The following is a 19,657-nucleotide window of genomic DNA, read 5'->3' as shown; positions in this document are numbered from 1 at the left end:
TCAGGAGTTCAAACAGCCTGGCCAAAATGGCAAAACCCCATCTCTACTAAAAATACAAAAATTAGCTAGGTGTGGTGGCAGACGCCTGTAATCCCAGCTACTTGGGAGGCTGAGGCAGGAGAATTGCTTGAACCCAAGAGGCAGAGGTTGCAGTGAGCCGAGATCACACCACTACATTCCAGCCTGGGTGACAGAGCAAGACTCCGTTCCCCAAAAATAAAAAAATAAAAAAATAAAATAAAGGCATTGGCCATTTGGGCCACTGTCTGCACATTATCACCTTGTCTGCCTGGGTGTTTTTTCGCCAGGTATTTTGATTTCCCCGCATAGTCTACAGCTGTGCCCATTAGGTGAACTGGTGTGTATACATCATCCTGGTCAGAGTGAGTGTAGGTATGTGTGAGTGCACCCTGAGATGGGATGGTGTCTTGTCCAGGGCTGAGTCCTGCAATGGGATGCTATCTTGTCCAAGCTGATTTGTTTTCCTGAGCCACCAGGAAAGGGTAAAGTATGGAAGCACTCAGCGAGCTACCATATTTCTGACTGATCGTGAACTACAGGTTGGCAGGAGGTGCTCCTTACAATTTCACTTTGCAGACATTTATTCTTTGATCGAACCCACCACCACTGCAACTCCTGTCACTCATCGAGTTACCAAATACTGGGCAAATGATTATTTGTTTTTATTAATTGTTCTTAAATGTATGTATAGCTCAGATTTACTTCAGGGTTTAATATTAGAAGTGTTTTAGGTCTTTAAGTTTAATGATGGTTTTGGGATCAGAAATATGCCATAGGAACTTAACTCTTGTTTATATCAATTAGCCTACGGTAAAACTGCTTCAGTTACACATCCCTTTAATTGTGTTATAGGTCAGTGTTTCTAGCAACCTACTGATGATGTTAAATGAGGACTTACTGTATATGGTTTAATAGATGAATGATTCATTTCAGGGAGAAAAGATCACCTGTTTGTGTGTATTGTTTCTGTATATGTATCCGGAGTGCAATCTGTTTTGCTGCTGTCACACAGAGTTTGTTAATGGACTTAGAGGTCAAGAGGGAAGTGCCCTGGGCAAGAGGTCAAGGTTCGTTTCTTGTCCTGACCCACATGGCCCCGCTCCTGGAAACCCAAAAGCTAAATCGTCCTGTGCTCCCTTTGAGGATCAGAAAAACATCAGGCTCTATGCTGGAGGTTGTAGATACTTTCCCTCTTTAATCCCATAAACAAACTCACAAGCTCAATGCCACAGAGAGAATCTGAGGCACTAAGTATAATAATTGATTAAAGATCACAAGGCTTATTAAAGCCAATGTTCAAAGCCAACTCGCTCCGATTCCAAAGTCCGTGCTCTGCCTCGCTGTCTGTGCAAGGAGTTTTAAATCATCGTGTTTAAGTGCCCATCATTTAAAGGATGCTTTAAAATGGCTAAATTTCAAAGATTCTGCTACCTGAGACTTGTAGGATATTTTAAAAATCCAAGAGACTTCCAAGGGCAGGGCAACCTTGCAAACATACGGTTATTTGGTTCTCAGTTATACCCTGACATCTAGTGTCAGCACAGTGTATGGCAGTTATAAAGTGTACACGCCAGAGAGCCTCCAAACCAACTAGTCAAAACAAGTTTAAAACATGACACTGAGACGGTTTCTTCTGTGGGGGGTGTGTGTGTGTGCATGTATGTATGTGTGTTTGCATATATATGTATGTGTATGTATGCATATGTAGGTATGCATGTATACTAATATGTAAGTGCAACTTCATCAGAGTTATATGATTTAACTACAGAGAATCTGAACTGTTGGAGAAGAAATTTAAATTAATCGCCCACTATCAGAACCTCTAGTATTATCATTATTAGGTTTTGTTGCAGATTGTCTTCCAGTCTTTTTTCTGCACATATTAACATACATTCTTGTGAATATGAATCTCAGTCCCTCAACTCACAGGTGCAGTTATATCACATACCTCTATTTTTTAAATAAATGCATTCCCTTGGCTGGTCACGGTGACTCACACCTGTAATCCCAGCGCTTTGGGAGGCCGAGGCGGGTGGATCACCTGAGGTCGGGAGTTCGAGACCAGGCTGACTAACACGAAGAAACTCCATCTCTACTAAAAATACAAAATTAGCTGGGTGTGGTGGCACATGCCTGTAATCCCAGCTACTCGGGAGGCTGAGGCAGGAGAATTGCTTGAACCTGGGAGGCAGAGGTTGTGGTGAGCCAAGATCGCGCCATTGCACTCCAGCCTGGGCAATAAGAGTGAAACTCCGCCTCAAAAAAAAAAAAAAAAATCAATTAAGTAAATAAATAAATTCATTCCCTCTCTGTGCCTCCATCCTGCAACATCAGCTGGAAAATCAACCGCAGTCTTTCTGGGGCTTCTCTGCCCACTCCTTTCTCACTACCTCTCACGTCAGTGCCCTGGAGTCAAACAGCAACAAGACATGGTTGGGGGAAGTCTTTCTAGGATTGTCCAAACCTGCAAGTTGCTCTAACCCATTGGTTATCCATATTTATGTTGTGAATCCCAAAAACCTGAGATAGGTCTCAGTTAATTTAGAAAGTTTATTTTGACAAGGTTGAGGACACAGGCCCATAACACAGCCTCAGGAGGTCCTGATGACATGTAACCAAGGTGGTCAGAGCACAGCTTGGTTTTATGCATTTTAGGGAGACATGGGACATCAATCAAGATATGTAAGATGAACACTGGTTCGGTCTTGAAAGGCGGGACAATTCGAAGCTGGGAGGGGGCTTTCAGGTCATAGGTAGATAAGAGACAGATGGTTGCATTCGTCAGAGTTTCTGATTAGCCTTTCTAAAGGAGGTAATCAGATATGCATTTATCTCAGTGAGCAAAGGGATAGCTTTGAATAGAATGGGAGGCAGGTTTGCCTTAAGCAGTTCCTAGTTTGGCTTTTCTCTTTAGCTTAGTGATTTTGGGGGCCTCAAGATATTTTCCTTGCAAAATGTCATATTTTAGGATCAGCCTCTCCTTGCAGCTTCTGTGTTGAGCTTGAGGCTGGGACTCCTGCACAGTGCAGGTGCACTCATCTTCCTGGAAGAACAAAGGCAGTCACTCTCAGAGGCGGATCTCTCTCCTCCAGTCTTCTCGCCACGGACCTCTGACCTGAGCCTTCTGTATCCCCCATACTACTTTTACAGAAATAACTGTACCCCTACTCCAAACTGAAAGCTTCTCTTGAACTCCTTGGTCTCTCACAAAGTATTCTGATGATTCTTTAACCTCAGATCAAAAGCATGAGTGATAAAGAACTATTTTCTCTTCCCTCAAGAACCCAGTGACCTTAATATTTATACCCTGCCGTGACGTTATCAGATACAATTATATTCCATTCGTCCAGTGTAAGGGAAAAAGGGAAATAAAAGATTTCCATTTCTATGTGAAAATAATAGCATTTGCTGGGCACGGCAGCTCACACCTGTAGTCCAAACTTCTCGAGAGACTGAGGAGGGAGGTTTGCTTAAGCCCAGGAGTTAGAGGCTACAGTGAGCTATGACTGTGCCTCCTGTCACTGCACTCCAGCCTGGGTGACAGGTAAGACCCTATCTCTAAAAAGAAAAAACAACTAAGGAAAGCCATAATAGCATGTCTTCATGGTCTGTGACAGTACCAGGGTGTATTAGTATGTTCTCACACTGCTGATAAAGACATACCCGAGACTGGGTAACTTACAAAGAAACAGAGGTTTAATGGACTCACAGTTCCATGTGGCTAGGGAGGCATCACATGGTGGAAGGTGAAAGGCACGTCTTACGTGGCAGCAGGCAAAGAGAGAATGAGAGCCAAGTGAAAGGGTTTTCCCCTCATGAAACCATCAGATCTTGTGAGATATATTCACTAGCACGAGAACAGATGGGGGAAGCTGCCCCCATGATTCAATTATGTCCCACCAGGTCCCTCCCACAACATCGGGGAATTACGGGAGCTACAATTCAACGTAAGATTTGGGTAGGGACACAGCCAAACCATATCACATGGCCTAAACATATGCCATGTGCCAGACACTCTGCAAAATCTGTCTTTGTCTCTGCTCCCCCAACACCCACACCATGCCTCTCTATTCTAAGACAATTGGGAGGTTCGCCTAAAACCTGAAGAGTTGGCCAGATTGTCAGATTGTCTGGTTTTGAGTCTTTCCCCCTAACGATTATTAACTGTGTGAAATTAGGCAAAAGGGGTTAGAGTTTCTCCTCCCCAGGATTGCTGTGACTAGTGGATTGATCAGTCCATAACACACTTAAAAGAGCAACTGGCATAAAGGCATTCTGAATGCATGTTAACTAACACTATTCATTAGTATTTGACTCTAAATCCATTCTCTTTCAATTAGATCCTTTGCTACTTTCATTTTTCTATAATTACAATAGTGAAACTAATTATTTCCTATTTTGGCAACTGACTTACTTCATGCACTTTCTGTTTCCTGTCTTGGCTGTCCGTGTTGAATTTGGTAAATGTTTTTTTTTTTTTTTAATTCCAAGAATCTATGACCTGTGGTATAAAGACCAGATGACTCATTTATACAAGGCATTCAAGTTCATCTATGGCATGGGTTCTCTCTCTCTGTCTGACTCCATACCCCCAACACCTCACTCTTGTACCATCCACATGGGAATGAACCAAACCTGGAGCAGAGTGTGCCCAGCCTTCTGGGCCTTTGCCCGTGCTGTTCCCTGTGCTTAGTGTGGCTCACTCCCTCCTTTTCTGAAGAAGTTCATTTCATATTCCCCAGCAGTCCCATTCTTTTTTTATTTTTTAAAGACTTTTTAAAAGAGCATTTCAGGTTCCCAGTAAAGGAAAATAAAGAGGAAGATACAGAGATTTCCTACGTACCTCCTGCGCCCTCACATGCACAGCCTTCTTCATTATCAACATCTCCCACCTGAGAGGTGCCTTTGTTACAGCAGATGAAACTCTATTGACACGTCATATCACCCAAAGTTCCTAGTTTGCACGAGGGTTCCTTCTTCATGTTGCACATTCTATGGGTTTGGACAGACGTATAATGAGTGATGTGCATCCATTCTTATAGCACAATACACAGTAGTTCCATTGCTCAAAAAAATCCTCAGTGCTTAGCCTATTTATCTTGCCTTCTCCCCAGTGCCTGGCAACCACTAGTCTTTTTACTATCTTCATTGTTTTGCCATAGTGCACATTATTTTGGCAGAAGAGATAGCTGTATCTGTGTATATTTCCCAACATTTTGCAAATTCCTTAAAGGCAGAGCTTGGTTCACTGTTATAACTAGTACTCACTTTCCCTCCTCCTAAGCCACTGCCTAGGAGAGGGACTTTTCACATAGAATATGTCAAAGTACTGTTTGTGGGACTAAATGATATTGAAGCAACATTTTTTCAAGCCAATGCAAACAATAATGAGCATATTATTATTTGTTTTGTTGGATTTCTGTTCTATTCTCAATTCATCACCTATGTACTAGCCATGATGCTAGCCTTGGGGCTATAGAAATTCACAAAACACCAACTCTTCTCTCTAGACTTGACAACAGATGCACAAACAGATCATAGTATGGCAATAGGATATATCACACTGCATCACTGCATGTATCTAGAAAGGAGGCTCAGAATTTGTTAGAGAATGTCTAACTTGTGGTAGGTTGTGGGCAGGATATCATAGAGAGAGGGGAATTTGTTCACAGTTGCTCAAGATGCAAAGAATGTGCCCTGGTAAGGAAGAGATCCATTATTTCCTTGCTGCAATCATAAACTTCATTCCAAGGCATCATGTCTTAATGCTGCCTGCAGTCTGTAAGTAGTGTCTCAGTGGTTTACTTCATGATCACATTCAATAGTGATTGCATTGATTTAACTTCTACTAAGACCATGTGGAGGATTTAAACTTTTTAAAGAAAATAAAAATCCAGTCCTTTTTTTGTTTGCTGTATATGTAAATTGAATAACATGTCACACGACTATTTCATGAGAGCCATGATACAGACAGACATGAGAGGTTATTGTTTTTGTACAGTTACGAATTCTTAGAAGGGAGGGAGGCAGAGAGTAAGGGGGAGAGAAGAAAGGAAAGAAGAGACAAAAGCTTGAGAGAGAGAATGACTTACCTAAATAAAAATAGGAAAAGATCATCTTTGGCTCCCCACTATCTGATTATGAAGATCACAATGATTCCGGGAGCTTTCCTGTGGTCTGAATGCCTCAAAGGAGAGTTTCTCTTAACAAAATTGAAGCTTGGCAGTATTTTTCTGAGAAAGTAGAAATCTGTCTTCCCCAGGTGTAACATCATCTTGTATCATAACTCTACTTTGACTTATGACTATAGAGCATGAAGTTTACTTTGAATCTTCCCATTGTAGAGTTGAGGACAGTGACCTCTAATAGGATAAGAGCTTATTTGAGTTCCATAATTGTCCAAGGTCTTGTCGCTGGGTAAATGGCAATGTCAGAATTGAAAAGCAGGCTTTTCTGGCTCTAAAGCTGTCTTTTACTCTGTAAATATTGTGCATAAGATGGAGAAATGCTTTAATATTTACAAGTGGGGATTATTACACATACTTTGATAAGTTAAAAGTAAAAGGATGACAGGTTTTGACAGCTTTTTGTTTGTGCAGTACCATTCTGACACTACCCAGAGGTCAAACTTCACCATCTAAGGGCAGAATCCTCGATGAACTTTACCTTTAAATACCAGACACCAGGCTGGTCACGGTGGCTCACGCCTGTAATCCCAGCACTTTGGGAGGCCGAGACGGGTGGATTGCCTGAGCTCAGGAGTTTGAGGCCAGCCTGGGCAACATGGTGAAACCCCATCTCCACTAAAATAAAAAAATAAAAAAATAAAATTAGCCAGGCATAGTGACATGTGCTTGTAATCCCAGCTACTTGGGAGGCTGAGACAGGAGAATCACTTGAACCTGGGAGTGAAGATTGCAGTGAGCTGAAATGGAGACACTGCACTCCAGCCTGGGCCACAGAGCGAGACTCCATCTCAAAAGAAAAAGTAAATAAATAAATAAATAAATAAATAAAACCAGACATCAGCTCAGGGGTTCCCAGGCCACCCATATTCTGAACAACTGGCTGCAAATTGTGGGTTTCCATAACCCCTCAGGTTCAATAATTTGTTAGAATGACTCCCAGAACTCAGGAAAGCATCGTACATATAATTGCATTTTTATTATAAAAGATACAACATCCGGTTAAAAAGGAGATCCATAGGATGAGGTCTGAGGGCCCTCAGACATAAACATTCTGTGCCCTCAGGACTTACCACCCTCCAGGCACACCGGTCTGTGTCATCACCAGAGACACTCACCTAAGCCTCAGAATTCAGAGTTTTTATCGGGGGTTCGTTGTGACCAAAATCAATCTCCAGGTCACTCTTTCCCAGAAATCAGGCTGATATTACTTGACTGAATGTCTTAACTGTCTAGTCACATTATTGGTCTTTCCAGCATGGCCAACCTCTATCCTGATCTAACTTATTAGCATAAAGTGTTTAGGGATTCACCATGAGTCCCTGGTTAGCAAACATTGTCAAGACCCTGTAAATAACAAAGAGACTATTATCATTTGAGAAATTCTAAGAATCTAGAGACTATCTCTTAGGAATTAGGAATGAAAAAATGTCAAATTCTTTTTTTTTTTTAATTATACTTTAAGTTCTAGGGTACATGTGCACAACGTGCAGGTTTGTTACATATGTATACATGTGCCATGTTAGTGTGCTGCACCCATTAACTTGTCGTTTATGTTAGACGTATCTCCTAATGCTATCCCTCCCCCCTCCCCCCACCCTACAACAGGCCCTGGTGTGTGATGTTCCCCACCCTGTGTCCAAGTGTTCTCATTGTTCATTTCACACCTATGAGTGAGAACATGTGGTGTTTGGTTTTCTGTCCTTGTGATAGTTTGCTCAGAATGATAGTTTCCAGCTTCATCCATGTCCCTACAAAGGACATGAACTCATCCTCTTTTATGGCTGCATAGTATTCCATGGTGTATATGTGCCACATTTTCTTAATCCAGTCTATCACTGATGGACATTTGGGTTGGTTCCAAGTCTTTGCTATTGTGAATAGTGCCGCAATAAACATACATGGGCATGTGTCTTTATAGCAGCATGATTTATAATCCTTTGGGTATATACCCAGTAATGGGATGGCTGGGTCAAATGGTATTTCTAGTTCTAGATCCTTGAGGAATCGCCACACTGTCTTCCACAAGGGTTGAACTAGTTTACAGTCCCACGAACAGTGTAAAAGTGTTCCTATTTCTCCACATCCTCTCCAGCACCTGTTGTTTCCTGACTTTTTAATGATCGCTGTTCTAACTGGTGTGAGATGTATCTCATTGTGGTTTTGATTTGCATTTCTCTGATGGCCAGGGATGATGAGCATTTTTTCGTGTGTCTGTTGGCTACATAAATGTCTTCTTTAAAAAGTGTCTGTTCATATCCTTTGCCCACTTTTTGATGGAGTTGTTTGATTTTTTCTTGCAAATTTGTTTAAGTTCTTTGTAGATTCTGGATATTAGCCCTTTGTCAGATGGGTAGATTGCAAAAACTTTCTCCCATTCTGTAGGTTGCCTGTTCACTCTGATGATAGTTTCTTTTGCTTGCAGAAGCTCTTTAGTTTAGTTAGATCCCATTTGTCTATTTTGGCTTTTGTTTCCATTGCTTTTGGTGTTTTAGTCATGAAGTCCTTGCCCATGCCTATGTCCTGAATGGTATTGCCTAGGTTTTCTTCCAGGGTTTTTATGGTTTTTGGTATAACATTTAAGTGTTTAATCCATCTTGAACTAATTTTTGTATAAGGTGTAAGGAAAGGATCGAGTTTCAGCTTTCTACACATGGCTAGCCAATTTTCCCAGCACCATTTATTAAATAGGGAATCCTTTCCCCATTTATTGGTTCTGTTTATATGATGGATTACATTTATTGATTTGCGAATGTTGAACCAGCCTTGCATCCCAGGGATGATGCCAACTTGATCATGGTGGATAAACTTTTTGATGTGCTGCTGGATTTGGTTTGCCAGTATTTTATTGAGGATGTTTGCATCGATGTTCATCAGGGATATTGGTCTAAAATTCTCTTTTTTTGTTGTGTCTCTGCCAGGCTGTGGTATCAGGATGATGCTGGCCTCATGAAATGAGTTAGGAAGGATTCCCTGTTTTTCTATTGATTGGAATAGTTTCAGAAGGAATGGTACCAGTTCCTCTTTGTACCTTTGGCGGAATTTGGCTGTGAATCCGTCTGGTCCTGGACTTTTTTTGGTTGGTAGGCTATTAATCATTGCCTCAATTTCAGAACCTGTTACTGGTCTATTCAGGGATTCAAGTTCTTCCTGGTTTAGTCTTGGGAGGGTGTATGTGTCCAAGAATTTATTCATTTCTTCTAGATTTTCTAGTTTATTTGTATAGAGGTGTTTATAGTATTCTCTGATGGTAGTTTGTATTTCTGTGGGATCGGTGGCGATATCCCATTTATCATTTTTTATTGCATCTATTTGATTCTTCTCTCTTTTCTTCTTTATTAGTCTTGCTAGTGGTCTATCAATTTTGTTGATCTTTTCAAAAAACCAATTCCTGGATTCATTGATTTTTTGAAGGGTTTTTTGTGTCTCTGTCTTCTTCAGTTCTGCTCTGATCTTGGTTATTTCTTGGCTTCTGCTAGCTTTTGAATATGTTTGCTCTTGCTTCTCTAGTTCTTTTAATTGTGATGTTAGAGTGTCAATTTTAGATCTTCCCAGCTTTCTCTTGTGGGCATTTAGTGCTATAAATTTCCCTCTACATACTGCTTTAAATGTGTCCCAGAGATTCTGATATGTTGTGTCTTTGTTCTCATTGGTTTCAAAGAACATCTTTATTTCTGCCTTCATTTCGTTATGTACCCAGTAGTCATTCAGGAGCAGGTTGTTCAGTTTCCATGTAGTTGGGTGGTTTTCAGTGAGTTTCTTAATCCTGAGTTCTAATTTGATTGCACTATGGTCTGAGAGACAGTTTGTGGTAATTTCTGGTCTTTTATATTTACTAGGAGTGCTTTACTTCCAACTATGTGGTCAATTTTGGAATAAGTGTGATGTGGTGCTGAGAAGAATGTATATTCTGTTGCTTTTGGGTGGAGAGTTCTGTAGATGTCTATTAGTTCTGCTTGGTGCAGAACTGAGTTCAATTCCTGGATATCCTTGTTAACTTTGTGTCTCATTGATCTGTCTAATGTTGACAGTGGGGTGTTAAAATCTCCCATTACTATTGTGTGGGAGTCTATTTGTCTTTGTAAGTCTCTAAGGACTTGCTGTATGAATCTGGGTGCTCCTATATTGGGTGCATATATATTTAGGATAGTTAGCTCTTCTTGTTGAATTGATCCCTTTACCGTTATGTAATGGCCTTCTTTGTCTCTTTTGATCTTTGTTGGTTTAAAGTCTGTTTTATCAGAGACTAGGATTGCAACCCCTGCTTTTTTTTTGTTTTCCATTTGCTTGGTAGATCTTCCTCCATCCCTTTATTTTGAGCCTATGTGTCTTCTCTGCACATGAGATGGGTCTCCTGAATGCAGCACACTGATGGGTCTTGACTCGTTATCCAATTTGCCAGTCTGTGTCTTTTAATTGGAGCATTTAGCCCGTTTACAGTTAAGGTTACTATTGTTATGTGTGAATTCGATCCTGTCATTATGATGTTAGCTGGTTATCTTGCTCATTAGTTGATGCAGTTTCTTCCTAGCATGGATGGTCTTCACAATTTGGCATGTTTTTGCAGTGGCTAGTACCAGTTGTTCCTTTCCATGTTTAGTGCTTCCTTCAGGAGCTCTTGCAAGGCAGGCCTGGTGGTGACAGAATGTCTCAGCATTTGCTTGTCTGTAAAGGATTTTATTTCTTGTTCACTTATGAAGCTTAGTTTGGCTGGATATGAAATTCTGGGTTGAAAATACTTTTCTTTAAGAATGCTGAATATTGGCCCCCACTCTCTTCTGGCTTATAGAGTTTCTGCCGAGAGATCCACTGTTAGTCTGATGGGCTTCCCTTTGTGGGTAACCTGACCTCCATCCTGGCTGCCCTTAACATTTTTTCCTTCATTTCAACTTTGGTGAATCTGACAATTTTGTGTCTTGGAGTTGCTCTTCTCGAGGAGTATCTTTGTGGAGTTCTCCATATTTCCTGAATTTGAATATTGGCCTGCTTTACTAGGTTGAGGAAGTTCTCCTGGATAGTATCCTGAAGAGTGTTTTCCAACTTGGTTCAATTCTCCCTGTCGCTTTCAGGTACACCAATCAGATGTAGATTTGGTCTTTTCACATAGTCCCATATTTCTTGGAGGCTTTGTTCATTTCTTTTTACTCTTTTTTCTCTAAACTTCTCTTCTCACTTCATTTCATTCATTTGATCTTCAGTCACTGATACCCTTTCTTCCACTTGATCGAATCGGCTACTGAAGCTTGTGCATGCATCATATAGTTCTCATGCCATGGTTTTCAGCTCCATCACGTCATTTAAGGTCTTCTCTCTGCTGTTTATTCTAGTTAGCCATTCATCTAATCTTTTTTCAAGGTTTTTAGCTTCTTTGCGATGGGTTCGAACATCCTCCTTTAGCTTGGAGAAGTTTGTTATTACCGATCATCTGAAACGTACTTCCATCAACTCTTCAAAGTCATTCTCCGTCCAACTTTGTTCCATTGCTGGCAAGGAGCTGCATTCCTTTGGAGGAGAAGAGGTGCTCTGATTTTTAGAATTTTCAGCTCTTCTGCTCTGGTTTCTCCCTATCTTTGTGGTTTTATCTACCTTTGGTCTTTGATGATTGTGACGTATAGATGGGGTTTTGGTGTGAATATCCTTTCTGTTTGTTAGTTTTCCTTCTAACAGTCAGGACCCTCAGCTGCAGGTCTGTTGGAGTTTGTTGGAGGTCCACTCCAGACCCTGTTTGCCTGGGTATCACCAGCGCAGGCTGCAGAACAGCATATATTGCAGAACAGCAAATGTTGCTGACTGATCCTTCCTCTGGAAGCTTCGTCTCAGAGGGGCACCTGGCTGTATGAGGTGTCAGTCAGCCCCTACTGGGAGGTGCCTCCCACTTATGCTACTCAGGGGTCAGGGACCCACTTGAGAAGGCAGTCTGTCCATTCTCAGATCTCAAACTCCATGCTGGGAGAACCACTACTCTCTTCAAAGCTGTCAGACAGGGATGTTTAGGTCTGCAGAAGTTTCTGCTGCCTTTTGTTCAGCTATGCCCTGCCCCCAGAAGGTGAGTCTACAGAGGCAGCCAGGCCTCCTTGAGCTGCATTGGGCTCCACCCAGTTCAAGCTTCCTGGTTGCTTTGTTTATCTACTCAAGCCTCAGCAATGGTAGACGCCCCTCCTCCAGCCTCGCTGCTACCTTGAAGTTTGATCTCAAACTGCTGTGCAAGCAGTGAGCGAGGCTCCATGGGTGTAGGACCCTCCGAACCAGGCACAGGATATAATCTCTGGTGTGCTGTTTGCTAAGATGATTAGAAAGGCACAGTATTAGGGTGGAAGTGTCCTGATTTTCCAGGTACCATCTGTCTTGGCTTCCCTTGGCTAGGAAAGGGAATTCCCTGACCCCTTGTGCTTCCCAGGTGAGGTGATGCCCCACCCTGCTTCAGCTCACACTCCGTTGGCTGCACCCACTGTCCAACAAGTGCCAGTGAGATGAACTCAGTACTTCAGTTGGAAATGCAGAAATCACCCATCTTCTGCATCACTCATGCTGGGAGCTGTAGATTGGAACTGTTCTATTCAGCCATCTTGGAACCAAGTCCTCAAAGCCAAATTTTTTATTATACAGTTAGACACTTGGATAACATGTAAACATAGATTCTTATGCTATAATATAATTTTCTTTCTTTTTTTTCCCATAGGGCATAACTTGAGTGTTTATCCTAATTTTGATGTTCCAGTGACAAGTCCTACAATAATGAATCTAAAAGAGAAAGAAGATAACTGTATAGTAAATGGCAATTTATCTTTTAGGGAAGACCTTGTCTTGTCTACCATAAAACCATCCCAAATGGATTCTGATGAAGAAGTTATAAAGTGTCCAGAGCTGGCTGAGAATGTGGCCACACAAAAGCATATGGATGTGTGCTCTGAATCTCAGGTGTATATAACAATTGGTGAATTTCAAAACAAAACAGGTGTGCCTGAGGATGAATGTTGGACTGGCCAAACATCTGATGCTGGGACACACCCAATGGCAGATGTGGATACTTCTAGAAGGAGTCCAGGCCCAGAGGATGGACAGGCCCCAGTGCTGACCTACATTGATGTAAAATCTAGCAATAAGAACCCCTCCAGAGCTGAACCCCTGGTGGCCTTCAATGCTCAGCATGAGAATAGGAGCTCTAGAGATAAATATGGATTAGACAGGACTGGGCCAAGCAAAGTGGTAGTAGGTGGAAGTCACCAAAATGCCATCTCTTCAGACAAAACAACTCTCCATGAATTAAGTACTCTAGGAAAGGGAATAGATCAAGAGGGGAAGATGGTGCTGCTAAGCTTGAAACTCACCCCCTCTGAGCCCTGTGATACACTAAATTCTACTGTGAGGGAGCCCTTAGATATTAGGTCTTCCCTAAAGGACTCTCACACAGAAGAGCAGGAGGAACTCTCAGTGCTATCCGGGGTCATCAAGAGATCTTCATCCATCATATCGGATTCAGGCATTGAGAGTGAGCCAAGCTCCGTTGCCTGGTCGGAGGCCCGAAGCAGGGCTCTGGAGTTGCCCAGTGATCGGGAAGTCTTGCACCCATTTGTTCGAAGACATGCCCTCCACCGGAACTCCCTAGAGGGTGGGCACACAGAAAGTAACACGAGTTTGCCAAGTGGCATCCAGGCTTCTCTCACCTCCATTAGCTCTTTACCTTTTGAGGAGGATGAGCGGGAGGTGGCACTCACTAAGTTAACCAAGTCTGTATCTGCTCCCCATATCAGTAGCCCAGAGGAGGCTGCTGAAGATGCAGACACCAAGCAGCAAGGTGGAAGTTTTGCTGAACCTTCAGATATGCACAGCAAGAGCCAAGGTTCCCCAGGACCTCGCTCTCAACTTTCTGGTGACTCTGGAACACAGGATGCTGGAGAGGACCATCCCCTGGTAGAGATAGTTTTAGATGCTGACAACCAGCAGGGCCCTGGATACATAGACATTCCCAAAGGGAAAGGGAAGCAGTTTGATGATCAAGGACACTGCCTTCCTGATGGCAGGACTGAGAACACTCCAGGTGTTGAAACCAAAGGTCTTAATTTAAAAATACCACGTGTCATAGCACTTGAAAACCCCAGGACCAGATCTCTTCCTAGAGCACTTGTGGAAACCCCAAAGGGCATACCTAAAGACTTGAATGTGGGTCAGCCAGCTCTTTCCAACAGTGGCATCTCAGAGGTTGAGGGTCTCTCTCAACATCAGGTGCCTGAATTGAGCTATACATCAGCTGCTGATGCCATCAACATGAACTCAACAGGCCAGCAAAGCCAAAGCGGTTCACCTTGCACTATGGATGACACAGCATTTAATAGAGGAGTGAATGCCTTCCCGGAGGCTAAACATAAAGCAGGCACTGTGTGCCCCACTGTGACCCATTCCATTCATTCCCAGGTTTTGAAAAACCAAGAGCTGAAGGCAGGCACTTCCATCATGGGGTCCCATCTGACCTCTGCAGAGACCTTCACTCTGGACAGTCTGAAGGCTGTGGAAGTTGTGAACTTATCTGTGTCTTGCACTGCCACCTGTCTCCCTTTCTCATCTGTGCCCAAGGAGACCCCTGCCAGGGCTGGATTCTCTTCCAAACAGACCCTGTTTCCCATCACCCATCAGCCTTTGGGATCCTTTGGAGTTGTTTCTACCCATTCCAGCACGTTGGATGAGGAAGTCAGTGAAAGGATGTTTAGGTAAGCTGGCTGATGGGCTTACCTTTCCCACAACAGTCTTTTAAATTTTTCCACATATTTCTCCATTTCATGCATACTATTTCAAAATTTAGATATCTGTGATTTTCTGATTTAAATAAGGTAATATATCATATTATAGATAACATATCATATATTTAATTCATATTATATGAATTAAAAATGCAGAATGCTGTAAGGAAGTAAAAATGGTCAATAAGTCTACCTCCAAATGTAACCACGGTGTATATTCTTCTGCATTTTTTCTATGTGAATCTATATCTATTTATGCTTTTTATACAAAAATGAGACCATTCTGTATAAATGGCAATTGTAAATGTTTAATTTAATAATATATTAGAAATATCTATGTTTGCATCATCATTTTAATAATTACACAACATTCTGTTGCATGAATATACCATGATTTGTTAACCAAATTCTTTACAAATGAACCTTTAAATTTTAACGATTGATTGATTGATTGATTGATTGAGACAGAGTCTCGCTCTGTCACCAGGCTGGAGTGCAGTGGCTCAATCTTGGCTCACTACAACCTCCACCTCCTGGGTTCAAGTAATTCTCCTGCCTCAGCCTCCCAAGTAGCTGGGACTACAGGCACCCACCACCACGCCCAGCTAATTTTTGTACTTTTCGTAGAGATGGGGTTTTACCATGTTGGTCAGGATGGTCTCGACCTCTTGACCTCTTGATCTGCCCGCCTGGGCCTCTCAAAGAGCTGGGATTACAGGCATGAGCCACCGCACCCCGCCAATTTTGTTCAGTTTTTATTATGAATATTATAACTCTCTTATGAATATCATTGTACCTCTACCTTTTCATATTTTGAAAGGGGAGTACCTTAAGAGCCTTTGAGGAATACAATTCTTCATCAGATTTGACTCCCAAACACCCTTTAACATTGTGGGGCTTTTAAGTTTACCTTTGTAATGCCAGAATTCATTTCTTCATCCTTGTATTGGGCTTGTATTCACAATGTTCTCCCATCTGTAAACTGTATATCTGATTATGTATATAATAGAATCACTTTATCAAAACATCCCATCTTCTTTATCCTTCTGCAAAATGCTAAAGAGTTACATATTAATGGTGTCTCCAAAAGAAATTGCCACAGGCAGGTAAACATTGGTTTTTTTGTTTTATAAAGAATATTAAATACCTATCATATGGTACTTGTCATTAATTCAGTGAGTACACAGCAGACATAGCAGATGCTGTCCAGTACCTGCCTGGCCAGGGGTTCCCTTGCTTTTATTGTATCTGCAGTCTAACGGAGAGACAGACACATGAGAAAAGTAGATGAGGGCAGTGACTGGGTAAATATGATGTTTCATGTGTGCATGGTGAAGCCAGAAGGAAAAGCACCTAATTTGGCTTGGGGAAATGAGTGTGAATAGGGATAGTGGCCAGGCAAAGCTTCCTAAAGAAGATGGCATCTACTCTGAGAAGAAAGTATAAGAGACGATGATGATGATGATGATGATGAGGCTAATAACAGATAATAACAAGAAATAGTAAGTGTCAAATTTGAGATTCTGACCTTGGCAGTCTGACTCCAGGGTCCAGTCCCTTAACCATCATCTTGCCAGGTAACCAAAGAGCATCATAGCCAAGTGAGACAGGCATTTCAGGCACACAGGCCCTCGTGCACCAAGGCATCTAAGTAAAGCCAAGACATGTAGTTCATGCAGAAAATGATAAGAAATGTGTTATTTATGGAGGCTGGGAGTGGTGAGGAGTGATGCTGGAGAAGCAGGGGAAGGCCAAGCCATGGTGGGCCTGGGTGTCAATCAAGTCAAGAAACTTTCACTTTTTAAAGATTGCATGGGGCCTTGGAGCTGGGTAGAATCTTTGATATCCTGTCATTCTGTCTCCTGTTCAATGCAGGAATCACATAAGCATCTGCAGAACCAAAACCCATAGAGGCTTTGGTTTTCATAGAGTGCTTTCCTGCCTCCTTGTTCAGAACAAAGCTTCACTCACTAGTATGTCCCCTGGGGGCTCAAGTCAGCGATTGCCACTCAGCAGGCACTTTGCCTGTGGGTGCTCAGCCCTCCTACATACCAGCCCAGCTCATTTCCTGTTCAACATGAAACACACAGCTTGGCTTGTGATTAATTAGTGTATTCTCCAGTTTTTATCAGGCCAAAGAAAAATTTAAAAAAGAACTGAAGATTGAAGGATTTCTGTACAGTGACTTAACTGTACTAGCTTCTGATATACCATATTTCCCACCAGAGGAAGAGGAAGAAAATTTGGAAGATGGAATTCACCTGGTTGTCTGTGTCCATGGCCTGGATGGTGAGTTCTAAAACAAGTTTTCTTCCCAAATTCTGTCATATATACAACTTATAATATTTATGCATTAATTTAGATGAGACATTCATTCAACAGAATGTTCTATTAGCAACTATGGAATGATAGTAATTACGATGAATCTAAGGAAGTGATATGGCCTTGCTCTTAAAGAAAATATCTCTCTGTCCCAAAAAATCTGTTAACTAAATAAAATACATGAATGAATGAATAAATGTAGTGAAGGAGTGAATGGGATAAATCAATACATACATAAATGGAATAAATGATTCATAGAATAAGTGTACAAAGTAAAAGAATGAATGGAGTGAATGAATTAATGGAATTAATATATTATGGGAATGAATATGTTAATGAAATGCATGAACACAGTAATTTGAACCCATGAATTCATGGAATTCATGAGTCAATACAATGGTCTGAATAAAGGAAGAAATGGAGAGGAATGAATACATGTATTCATTTTGAGGAGCTCAGGTTAGTGGCCCAAACATTTTGCTACCTACTTTTATTTGCCTCCCACTTATAGAAAACTTTTTCTATACCAGGGACTTTGCTAGGTTCTGGGATCTGCAGGAACAAAACAAACTTTCTCACTCATCAACTCAATGTCATGCATGACCAGTCTGTACCTCTCGTGTATATGACACTAGAGTAAAATGAGATAAGACTTTCAATATATTTGTTAAAATAAGACATCTGATCAGGCTATAGGCAATTTTTCCCATCATGCATGTGAAAGATGAGGAATGTTATAAAGATAGAGAGGCTTCACCCATTTTGTACTGTCAGAAAATGGAGCCGTGGATCACATTATCAACTGGGCAGCAAGTCATGAAAACCACAACCGATACCAAGCACAGGGTGCTTTGGAAGATGAGTTCTCTACTTCAAGGTGCATCTGCCTAAACTCTGCAGAATTTTCAGGATCCACTTGTTCAAATTCAATTTCCAAGGGCTTATGTGTATTAACAGAGAGCTGAGCACATTGATAACAGTTATGAATATTGACACAACTCTTCATGTTGTACAAAAAACTCAAGATTTGTATTCTTATAAATGTTCTCAGTTTATTAAGAACACCATATTAAATCATATTTTCTGAGACAGTTGTAAGTTGCAGAAAGTTCTCTTTCCCTCAGTAGCTGAAGGAGAGGGGGCCATTTCCACCCCTTGCTTAACACTTTATGCTGAATATAAACACTTGCAGCTTTTGTTTTCCTAAGGCAGGCCCTGGCATATCATTAGGGAGCTTCAAACAATAGCAACAGTGGAACCAAAGAGCCTAATTTTACTGACAAAAATGAAAGAGGGAATGAACAATAATTAACATCATAACACAAAATGCAGAGATTTCCTTAAAAAAATGACCATTTTATGACTGTGACCCTGCAAGTTTGGGCATGTACTCTGACAGGCCATCAACATGGGTGGTGTTTGGGCATATCTGAGTCATCCTTAAGCATCAGGGACAACCCCGAACACCTGGACTTCCCCCAATTCCACGTGGCACGTTCACCCTCCTTTGAATCATTGGGTAGTTTCATAAAGAATGATATTTTCACTCACAGTTTACAGACTATTTTGGAAATATGACCTGTGGGGCATATTTACATGGTAAAGTAAGTGATTTATATATCTAAATAACCAGCTTCTAGCTTTCAACTCTACAGGGAACTTATTTATTTATTTATTTATTTATATTTTTTTGAGGTGGAGTCTTGCTCTGTCCCCCAGGCTGTAGTGCAGTGGCACGATCTCGGCTCCCTGAAAGCTCTGCCTCCCGGGTTCACGCTACTTTCCTGCCTCAGCCTCCCAAGTAGCTGGGACTACAGGCTCCCGTCACCACACCCAGCTATTTTTTTGTATTTTTAGTAGAGACGAGATTTCACCATGTTAACCAGGATGGTTTTGATCTGACCTGGTGATCCACCTGCCTTGGCCTCCCAAAGTGTGAGCCACCACTGCTGGCCTTTATAGGGAACTTTCAAGAAATAGGACAAACATTTATTAAGACATAATTGAACCCGTACGACCAACATTAAATTTATGCGTCACTATACTTGCATATAAACCTTATTCTGTTGTATTAAATCCATTTTTTTCACATGACTTTTATTTTGGGAATGCATTTCCTGTATTCTTCGTGCCTTGATAGCCTTGCATTCTTAACCTTTCATCCCTCTGCCCCGATGCTCACTGCTGTGCCTCCATAGAGCTTGCTTTGCTGTGACTTTTGTTCCCAAGAGACAGTACTAGTCTATTTAGATCACTGTGCCATGATTGGCCAATTGGAAGGTAGGGGGAGGCTTGCAGATTACCTGTAAATGGCAGTACTAGATAGTCTTCTATTAAGCAAGTAACTGAAGATGGGGCTGGTAGGGGTCCCACTGTGCTCCATCAGCCATGCGA

At 41.7% G+C, this 19,657-nt stretch overlaps 1 protein-coding gene across 3 annotated transcripts in view; it reads left to right on the top strand.

Annotated features, from left to right (window-relative positions):
• FAM135B (family with sequence similarity 135 member B) overlaps positions 1–19,657 on the top strand; it is a 354,279-nt gene that overhangs the window by 318,097 nt on the left and 16,525 nt on the right. For all 3 annotated transcript variants that reach the window (XM_025394243.1, XM_025394242.1, XM_025394244.1), the window contains 2 exons: positions 12,886–14,911; positions 17,064–17,230. In XM_025394243.1, coding sequence (XP_025250028.1) covers positions 12,886–14,911; positions 17,064–17,230 — 2,193 coding nt within the window. The remainder of the gene's footprint in view (positions 1–12,885; positions 14,912–17,063; positions 17,231–19,657) is intronic.

This window comes from Theropithecus gelada, chromosome 8 (assembly GCF_003255815.1).
Source record: "Theropithecus gelada isolate Dixy chromosome 8, Tgel_1.0, whole genome shotgun sequence".
Lineage (NCBI taxonomy): Eukaryota > Metazoa > Chordata > Mammalia > Primates > Cercopithecidae > Theropithecus > Theropithecus gelada.
This window is presented reverse-complemented; position numbering and strand designations above follow the sequence as displayed.